This window comes from Echeneis naucrates, chromosome 3 (genome assembly GCF_900963305.1).
Source record: "Echeneis naucrates chromosome 3, fEcheNa1.1, whole genome shotgun sequence".
In the NCBI taxonomy this organism is placed as follows: Eukaryota; Metazoa; Chordata; class Actinopteri; order Carangiformes; family Echeneidae; genus Echeneis; species Echeneis naucrates.
This window is the reverse complement of record NC_042513.1, coordinates 27,827,543-27,836,825: the sequence shown is the minus strand read 5'-3', so window position 1 is coordinate 27,836,825 and position 9,283 is coordinate 27,827,543. Positions and strand designations below refer to the sequence as shown.

Genomic DNA, 9,283 nt, shown 5'->3' with positions numbered 1-9,283 from the left:
CTGTCTTCAAACACAACTTTATTGAGAGAGCGAAGACTAACACTGACAGAACACGGAGGTTAGCGGACTTTCTGCTGGAGCTGACAGACCAATCGGGGATTTTGGTAACAGGTGAATTTTATATCATCTCTATACTTTATATTAAAGTGTTTACACGGTAACTCCCTAGTCTTTTCTTTTGAGGGCTTGATCTCCATAGAGAGGTATATTTGTAGTTCTAAGAACCAAAGTGTAGGTTTTGTTTCTATTTCCTTTCTGGGGCAGCTCAGTCACTCAGTTTTTCATTAGTTAATAATATTTGATTTGTTGTGTGGGCACACAAAAGTACAAGTCGTAAAGTCTGGCGCTTGTTATGTGACGTGTTAAAGGGGCGGGGCAGAGCGGACACCGGGGCTGTTTCCGGAAGTAGCCGTGGACAAATCGGCAGGAGACCCGCGGTGCGTTTTAATACAACGTTTTAGGAAAACTGTTTGTTTCAGTGGAGTTTCAGTGTAAACCGGAACCGGAGATCCGACTGAAGGGTCCGGCTGAGCGGGTCCTGTCGGCTCAACATGGCGGCCGTCGACGTGGAGGACGAGAGCATTTTGGCCTCGATCTTTAAGGACAGCTTCCCGGACAGCTGGAGGGACAACCCGGACTTCACCGCCTACCTGTCCGAGCTCAGCTCCTTCGGGCTGGAGAAGCTGATCCGGGAGCCGGAGAGGCTGGCGGAGGAGCGGGCCCAGATCCTGCAGCAGACCCGGGAACTGGCCTTCTCCAACTACCAGACCTTCATCCGCACCGCCGACTGCACCGAGCACATCTACCGGGACTTCGGCCGGGTGGAGAGCAGTGTGTCCCGGCTGCTGGACAAACTGCCGGGCTTCGGGGAGAAATGCAGGTGGGCGGTAATAAGGCTGGATGCCCCCCAGCAGGAACCATCGATTTAAATCTGGTCCAGTCCACCTGAGTCTTCATTCACTGACCTGGTGTGCACATAGTAGATCATTGTACTTTCACTTAGTGGTGGCAGAAGAGTATAATACATTCCAGGTTAGATTCAAGATAACCAACGACACAAAAGAGAAATTACAAATTAATGCCATGCAAGAGTTTGAGACAGGTAAAAAAAATCGTCATAATCTATTATTGTCATTTTAATTTTCGTTTTTTAATTATGATAAAGACATAGTCAATAACATTTAATTTTAATTTGTTCGTTTTTAATGCAAATTAAATTAGAACAAACTAAATGATGCACTTATAAAGGCATGAGAGAAAACATTCATCACATCAACACATTTCCCCGCAGTGACAGTGGCCACCAAAACACCAACTGTGGCCATAAGCGTAAATGAAAAACGCAGTTTTACAAAATTAAATACTTGCAATTAAAATTTGAACAAACTTCGCAAGAAATCAGCCGAATTTAACTCAGTTCACCTGCTGCGGCCTGAACTCAGTCTCGTTCACACCTTCGGGGTGCCCGCTATTGCGTAATCAAATGCGTCAAGTGAGGCTGCTGCAGAGGCGATTGTCATTAAATGTTGTACCTTTGCCTCGGACAGACTGCTTCTCATGGCTGTTTTGATATTGTTCTGAAGTAATTGCAATCCGTCAAAATGACAGATGGCCTTTAGATTTGTCGGCCAAATCTTCAAAAAATCAAATAAAAAAAAAACTCCGTCAATGAAGGAGAAATCTCTGTTAATGCAACCCCCGGTCTTAGGAGGTTAATGACAAGGCCTGAGACCAGATCCTGATCTCTGGACTTAAGGGCTCAGAGACTGACCCCTAACTGGTCTCAGGGTCTCTAAGCAGGTCTGTATGTCTGTCCAGGAATGAGCTGGTCTTTCTGTTTAGGGGTTTCATGAAGGAGGCCGAGGAGATTGGAGGTAGTCGTCGGATGAACAGTCTGACACTGAACCGGCACACAGAGATCCTGGAGATCCTGGAGATCCCTCAGCTCATGGACACCTGCGTCCGGAACGGGTATTATGAGGAAGCGCTGGAGCTAGCTGCCTACGTCAAGAGGTTGGAGAGGAAGCACGCTACACTGCCCGTCATCCAGGTGAGTCCAAGACCTGACACCTGGCTGATGACATGTTGAGGAGTAGTGACACACCAGAGACAGAGCTCATCAGCTGCCACCCGCCCGCACCTTCCAGCATGTGTCTGTGAACCAGTTGAAGTTTAGATCAGAAACTGGTCTGTGATTGGAGGAACTTTATTGATAATTGATAAGAACTCTGATGGTTAAGCTCCTTCTGTGTCTGCAGGGCATCGTGCGGGAAGTTCGTCAGTCAACTCAGCTGATGCTCAACCAGCTTCTACAGCAGCTGCGCAGCAACTCTCAGCTTCCCGTCTGCCTGCGTGTCATTGGTTACCTGCGGAGGATGGATGTCTTCACAGAGGCCGAGCTGCGTGTGAAGTTCTTGCAGGCCCGTGGCACCTGGCTGCACTCCATCCTTGCCGCCATCCCTGAAGACGATGCCTACTTCCACATCACCAAGACTATAGAGGCCTGCAGAGTCCACCTGTTTGACATCATCACGCAGTATCGGGCCATCTTCTCTGATGAGGACCCGCCAGTGCCTCCTGCCGGTGTGCAGGTGGCAGTGAACGAGGGTGCCATTTTCCATGGCTGGGTGGTGCAGAAGGTGGCAGAGTTCCTGGAGACTTTAGAGCGGGATCTGCAGCGCGGTGTGGGGGGGCGCTTAGACTCACTGCTAGGGCAATGTATGTACTTCGGCTTGTCGTTCAGCAGGGTGGGGGCCGACTTCCGTGGGCAGCTGGCACCAATGTTCCAGCGGGTTGCAGCGGAGACATTCAGAGGAGCTGTGCAGGACGCAGTGGACAAGTTTCAGGAGGACATGAACTTGTACACGCTAATCACCCTGCCCTCAGTGCTGGGGGGGACCATTCCCCCTGTGCCCCCGAGCACCCAGCCTGGGACCCTGCAGCCCCCCATGTCCCTCCTGGACTTCCAGCCGCTGGCCTGTTTCCTCAACAACATCCTGACTGCCTTCAACGACCTGAGGCTCTGCTGCCCCATTGGCCTCGCCCGGGATGTCACCTCCTGCCTGCAGGATGCCCTGAACAAGGTGAGTAACTGTGTCAGGTGATCAGGCCAATGTGTTCAGTCTGGACTGGCATGCTGAGTACTGGCAATCTTGTCCCTCCTCAGGTGACCTGTCAGATCCTGGTCTTTCACCGGGCTGAGGAGTCAGCCTTCAGCAGCAGGGAGAAGGATCTGTTTGTTCAGTTCTGCTGCTCTTATGCCGAAGACCTGCTGCCATTCCTGAACCGCTGTCTGCAGGTCCTGTTTCCTCCGGCTCAGGTGGCTCTCATTCTGGGTGAGGACCTGTGTCACATGACCAGCTGTACACAGCTATGACACCTCCTGGCATGGTTGTGGTGAGTCTAACATGGTTTCTGTTGCTGCAGGTCTTCCTCCAGCTCAGCTATACAAGTACGACGGTCTGGGCAACATTGACATTGCCACTGTGCTCCAGCCTCTTGACTTCGTGCTCCCACAGAGAGAGACCTTAGCTCCGCCACCAGAGCCTGACATCGAGCTCGCCATAGAACTCGGCAGCCTGCTGTTTGACACTCAACTAACAAACCCTAACACAGATCCATACCCGACCCAGTCTGAGCCCAGAGACCCTGAGTCTAAAGTGAAGCCAGCGTCTGAGACGATGCAGGGCCTGGACTTTTCTCTGGACTCCAGTTCTGATGAAAGATTCTGACAAAGGGCTGTTTCTCAAACACCAAGGTTTGGGTTTCTTATCTTTATCCCAAACTCTGGGGGTTTAGGATTCAACTACAGGAGCTGGTTGAAGAATCACTGGACTCATTTAATTTTTTAAAATGCTTTGAAGATGATAAATTAAAAATAATTTAACGGTAAAATGTGTGATTTTTCTGACGAGGCAGGTTTCTGCTGTTCCAACAGGAGCTTTGTCTGATCAGAGGTTTGGTTTCACACTAAAGACCAAATAATTTATCAAATCATATTTATTTATATAGCAAAATTACATCAATCTAACCCTAACCCTCAGGTGAAGTGGTTTTTCACCTTTCCAGTCTGAGTGGGAAAGACTAAGAGTGTGGCTTTCAAAAGACCTGCAGCCAGATTTTGGTCTGGGGTTGATTAATAGGCTTGACTGAAATATCACAGCCAACCCCCCCTCCTCGACCTGTGGTAGGAGGAATATGAACTTTAACGTGAATGGCGTGTGTAGCTTCATTAATACTGACATACTACTGCAGCCAGGTTTCTGCTATACAAAATAAATCAATGCAATGATCAGCTATGAGATCATTTACTAGTAGACATTTTGATGATAATGATCGAATATTCAACAGCCCACATTTGATCGCAGTGTTATTTGAGACTGACTTTGTGGCTGTTTTGATTTCAGTTAAGTTTTTATTTTTAGCTTCTCTTCTGTTTAATTTGGGTTTATTGACTTTTCTAAATGTAGGTAGTCGGGGGACAGACACAGTTTCTATAGACCTAAATATAGACAGAGACTCTATTCTATTCTCAGCAGGTGACCGCTCTGACTGAGGCGCAGAGGAGCGTGTTAAACTGCGGCTCTGCCTCCTGGTCTCGACTTGGGATTGGATGATCTAATCAGTCTGGACGGCATCACTTTGGCTTCCATCTCCACTGTAACCTTGGAGTAACCTTTGACCAGGACAGTTAATTCAGAACGCTGCTGCACGAATATTAACAGGAACTAGGAAAAGAGATCACATCTCTCCTGTTAGCTGCTCTTCATTGGCTGCCAGTAAAATATAGAGTAGAATTCAAAATCCTTCTTTTAACATATAAAGCTCTTAATGGCCAAACTCCATCATATCTCAGAGAGCTCATAGTTCCTTACTGTCCTAGCAGGCCACTCCGCTCTCTAGATGGAGGTTTACTTGTGGTTCCTAGAGTCTCCAAGAGTAAATCTGGAGGCAGATCGTTCAGGTATCAGGCTCCTCTTCTATGGAACCAACTTCCAGTATCAGTCCGGGGGGCGGACTCTTTAGTAATTTTCAAGATCAGGCGTAAAACTTTTCTGTATGACAGAGCTGATAGTTAAAAAGTTAAAGTCCTCTCCTCTTTAGCTATGCTGCTGGGGGAAGGACTGAGCTTCTCTCTCCCCCTCCCTCTCATTCACTCTCCTTTCCTCCCCCCTTGCATGCACTGATAGGAACCATCCTTCTTAAAAAACACAGTTTCACCCAGTTCTAAGCATTTATACTGCATTTACTAACCATGTTCTGCCAAAGTCTCTGTCTCTCCCAGTTCCTCTCCTCTCTCTCTGTCCTCATCCTGCAGGTGGTGAATCATCACTACCTCGTGTTCCTGCAACACCTGCTGATCCCATCGGGGGATCTGTTGGGTCTCTTTAAATAATTTTATAAAGAGTTTTGTCAAGACCTGCTCTATATGTAAAGTGCCTTGATGTAACTTTGTTATGATTTGGCGCAATACCCCAAAAAAAAAAAAATCTGGTTTCTCTAAGGTGCTTTGGCCTGAGTACAATAACTTCAGTTTTGTCAGAATTTAGAAGTAAAAAATTATGGATCAGCCAGACTTATGTCTTTAAGACATGTCTGCAGTCTGGCTATCTGAATCATTTAATTTGGCTTCATTGATAAATACAGCTGAGTGTCATCTGCATAACAGTGGAAACTGATCCTGTGCTTCCTGATAATGCCACCTAAAGGGAGCTCTATCTGCAATTCAGATTTATTTAGGTGTGACAGTTCATTTAAAGTCCATAATATACGGTTCATGTTTAGTATTAAAGATCAACATTCTATGACAAACCATCTCATTGTAGTGTTGCACCTCTAGTAACATGGTGGATTGGCTGAGGGCAGAAGTTTCTGGCGGTTGGTTTCAAGGCCCAGTTTCTGAACCCATTGCTCGTGAGGACTGAGACCTTTGAGGCTTTCACTAGATTGATTTCGAACCTGGACCTGCTTTAGAGTTAAAGACCAGATAGAGGTCTACCTGTAGACCTGGACCTTTAATGCCTACATTTGGGTCTTTGATGCAATTCCATGTAGAGTGTCAGGAAGTGAAAAGCATCTGGTGGTGACGTCTCAGTGACATGCGTGGAAAACACAGATTTAAAAGGTCACCATATTGAGAATGAGATAGCATTTCTTTGTTTAGCCTAGCTTAGCATAAACACAAACTTAATAGGTATTGGTCAAACTAAATATTGGTGCGTCTGAACACAGCTGGAGGGGAGGGGCTTAACTTTACAGGTGAACATTTAAAGGGCCACATCACCAGATGTTATTTGTTTGTTCATTTCTATGACATCATCAACCTGCAGGTGATGTCATACAAATGGGAACCATGGGAACACAGTCAGACCCAGCTGTTTAGCAGCTCCTTCTATCCCAGATGCCTGACGCGTCCCTGAACGCACCATCAGCAAAAACTAAATGGGAGTCATAGGAAAGCACCAAGAGTAGAACATGAACCAGATCAGGACTGGACCCCCCAGACCAGCGGGGTCACGTAAGGGCCACTTATGTGTTTCTTTATTTGTTTCAAAGTCCTGAAACAACATCAAACTGGTCTGATGATGTCATGTCTCCATATCCCGACACGTCCCTGTCTCTGTGTACGTGTCCACTTTTCTCCTCGTCCCCTTACTTCTTCTTGACAAATTTCTTGCGGGCAGCGTTGGGGTTGGCCCGTCTCACCCCCCCCCCACAATGACCATCCCGGATGTGCAGGTTGGCGGCTCGACTGTAAATGTCATTCTCAGAGAATGGCGACACTCCGGCCACGTAGTCAGGGTTGAAGACATCCGTCTTCTGTCTGGCTTTGCGGGACAGTCTCTGCTGGGGGGCTCGCTGGTCCTCCACCAGCTGGGGGTTGTTGGCATGCTTCCCGCCCTGAGGCAGAGGAAGTGAGTGCTGAAACACAGAAGTGAGGGGTTAGAGAGCAGAGCCCCATTTGGTCAGGGTCCAGTCTGTGGTGTGTCTCACCCTGAGGCCCCGGGGGTTCAAAACTCGGGGGTTTTTGGAGAAGTGCATCTTGATGGTCCCATCATGTTTCAGGGTCACAGCCACTTTCTTCAGAGTCTGGTTTCCACAGTGAGGACAGAAGACTTTGTCCATGTTACTGGTCGTCCTTGAAACATAATTGGGGTAAATGACTGGTCGGACTTGGCTCTGACAAACTGGGCGTGAACCCTGACCCCACTCACCTGAAGCAGGCGTGACACCTGAGGATGTGGTTCCTGGCCTGTTTGATGATCATCCCGTTAATGGCCAGAACGTGTAGGCCGATCTGGGTCAGGACGTTCTGAGGGACAGGAAGTCACAGATGTGACTGACAAAGGGCTGTGACATCATCACCATCATCATCATGTCTCTTCCTACCTGCATGGCGAAGTCGGTGGTCAGACATCCCACTCTGACATCAGTTGGAACCGTCCAATCAGGTGAGTCCATCTTCACCTGTTTGATGTTACTCGGGGTGATCCAGCCTCCATCGTCATCATCCTCCTCTGACTCATTCTCTTTGTCCTTGTCTGATTGGCTCTCTGTGTGTCCTGATGTGTTCGTCCCGCAATCTACTCCCTGAGTAAAACACACACATCACCACAGCAACAGTAAATCAACACTCATATTTAGGACCTGCTTCAGAACTGGACTGAACTGGACCGAGCTGACCTGTACTGGGTCCAAGTCTTGGACACTCCCCTGTGAGTCCATCAGGTCTAGCAGGCCATCGTCAATGGTCAGCACCGGGTCTCTCCAGAACTGGAAGCTGTTGAACTTGTCTGAGTCTGGAAGCGTTTCTTTGCGTTTGTGGCTCAGATCCTGATCCTTCTCTGGATCCTGGACCAACAAGAGACCTTTGAGACCTGATGTTTTAATGTAAGAGGACCAGTGATAGACCTGCAGGACTCAGGTACAAGCAGAGGTCTTCTGCTGGTCTTTGAAGATTCAGCTCACCAGCAGTTGCAGCAGCTCCTGGTCCAAGCTCGGCAGCGGATCCCTCCAAAACTGGAAGCTGTTGAACTCGTCTCCACTGGTCGGTGCTGTCGTGTCTGTCTGTCTGCTGCCTCCGTCCACCGGCCTCTGCAAAGACACAGGAAGAGACTGAAGCTCAGTTGCTCATCTGAGCTAAGACAGCAGGTCACCTGACCTTTACCTTAGAGGGGAAGTGGAATCCAGCCACATGGACCGGCGTCTCTGGATGAAGCCGAGTTCCCTCCACATTCACCTGAAACAGATCCAGGGCGCTACGTTAGGCTGTGTTCAAAGACCCAGACTCACATAAAAACATTGTGCTTAGCCTAGCAGTGGTACCTTGACCTCCGGTTCTCTCCTCAGGTGTTGGGAGCCGACGTGTTCGAGCTCTAGCTCATACGTCAGGGCCAGAACTTTGATGTCAGTGGACGACAGACTTGGGTAGTCGCCAGTTTTCTTTGAGAACTCAGTCACTGAAAAGACACAGACACAGCAAACATTTTCTTAATCACAGCAGGCCAATTTACTGTCTCGGATACGTTCAGGGTCTGTTGGTGTTACCGTGTCTGATGTGTTCAGGGTGCGGTTCTTTGAAGTGGAGCTGGTAGGGAAGGAAGGCCAGACTCCTCCTGGTGGTTTTGTCTCTGATCTCGTTCACCACCTCTCGGAGGGTGTAGATGTTCCTGCCGATGTCCTGCGGAGAGATGATGGAATTAACATCGCCTGTAGTCTGCCGCCTGAGTGACGTCAGTGTGACGTTGTGGAAGGATGAAAACGTCAGAATGCTGAATAAATGGAGACACAGTCTGTTAGGACACTACTCCGGGTCGTCGGGACCTTGGCGCTGACCTGGGCGTCTGATGGGATTCTGGGAAACACGATTTAACTTGCCGACGCTCCAGTCGGACTCAGAGGGTGAGCCAAAGGGCTGCACAGAGCGGTAAGAGCAGCAGGGAACCCGGTACACAGCCTGTATGTTCCACATGTACCCCCCCCCCCCCCCGGTTCCGGTGTCGACTTCACATCTTCCCTGACTTTCTGCCGCAGGACAGTCGGCTCAGAAAAAGATCTTTACCGATTAAAACCTTTTACGCCTCCGATGACGTCACAACCGTTAAGGTAAAGTGGAGGTAATGGGCTCGTACCCGCGGATGTCACAGACTTCCACCTGTCCGGCTGGAAGCGGGAACAGACTCACCTGTAAAGGAGCTTTTTTTAAAAACGCGGCTGCGTCTGCGACAACATGCTCCACCATAGTCGGCGCCATCTTGGATTGATGACCAGCGACTGGACGGCC

At 48.8% G+C, this 9,283-nt stretch overlaps 2 protein-coding genes across 6 annotated transcripts; one reads left to right on the top strand and one right to left on the bottom strand.

Annotated features, from left to right (window-relative positions):
* The first annotated feature begins 11 nt into the window (after positions 1–11).
* cog8 (component of oligomeric golgi complex 8) lies at positions 12–3,894 on the top strand. Of its 3 annotated transcripts, XM_029497485.1 has the most exons (6): positions 12–111; positions 480–880; positions 1,843–2,050; positions 2,259–3,083; positions 3,167–3,335; positions 3,427–3,894. In XM_029497485.1, the coding sequence occupies exons 2-6, from the start codon at positions 552–554 to the stop codon at positions 3,729–3,731; spliced, it is 1,836 nt and encodes a 611-aa protein (XP_029353345.1). In that variant the 5' UTR covers positions 12–111; positions 480–551; the 3' UTR covers positions 3,732–3,894. The 3 variants fall into 3 exon arrangements, with proteins under 3 accessions (XP_029353345.1, XP_029353344.1, XP_029353346.1); XM_029497484.1 differs by lacking the exon at positions 12–111 and having other exon boundaries at positions 377–880; XM_029497486.1 differs by lacking the exon at positions 12–111 and having other exon boundaries at positions 377–880; positions 2,259–3,095; positions 3,179–3,335.
* A 1,588-nt stretch (positions 3,895–5,482) lies between these two features.
* On the bottom strand, positions 5,483–9,259 carry nob1 (NIN1 (RPN12) binding protein 1 homolog). 3 transcript variants are annotated; one of them, XM_029497475.1, is made up of 10 exons: positions 9,185–9,259; positions 8,548–8,680; positions 8,326–8,459; positions 8,168–8,239; positions 7,969–8,115; positions 7,684–7,851; positions 7,390–7,590; positions 7,215–7,312; positions 6,994–7,138; positions 5,483–6,921 (listed from the first exon to the last, which is right to left on the bottom strand). In XM_029497475.1, the coding sequence occupies exons 1-10, from the start codon at positions 9,251–9,253 to the stop codon at positions 6,652–6,654; spliced, it is 1,437 nt and encodes a 478-aa protein (XP_029353335.1). In that variant the 5' UTR covers positions 9,254–9,259; the 3' UTR covers positions 5,483–6,651. The 3 variants fall into 3 exon arrangements, with proteins under 3 accessions (XP_029353335.1, XP_029353336.1, XP_029353337.1); XM_029497476.1 differs by having other exon boundaries at positions 7,969–8,094; XM_029497477.1 differs by lacking the exon at positions 7,684–7,851 and having other exon boundaries at positions 7,390–7,583; positions 7,965–8,074; positions 8,157–8,239.
* Positions 9,260–9,283: the final 24 nt, after the last annotated feature.

Coding starts and splice junctions, on each gene's coding strand:
- nob1 (XM_029497475.1), bottom strand. CDS start 9,253: ATGGCGCCGACTATGGTGGAGCATGTTGTCGCAGACGCAGCCGCGTTT. Junction 8,116..8,167: donor GATTCCACTTCCCCTCTAAG/GTAAAGGTCAGG, acceptor ACTGAGCTTCAG/TCTCTTCCTGTGTCTTTGCA. Junction 7,139..7,214: donor AGGTGTCACGCCTGCTTCAG/GTGAGTGGGGTC, acceptor TTATGTTTCAAG/GACGACCAGTAACATGGACA.
- cog8 (XM_029497485.1), top strand. CDS start 552: ATGGCGGCCGTCGACGTGGAGGACGAGAGCATTTTGGCCTCGATCTTT. Junction 881..1,842: donor GGCTTCGGGGAGAAATGCAG/GTGGGCGGTAAT, acceptor CTTTCTGTTTAG/GGGTTTCATGAAGGAGGCCG. Junction 3,336..3,426: donor TCAGGTGGCTCTCATTCTGG/GTGAGGACCTGT, acceptor CTGTTGCTGCAG/GTCTTCCTCCAGCTCAGCTA.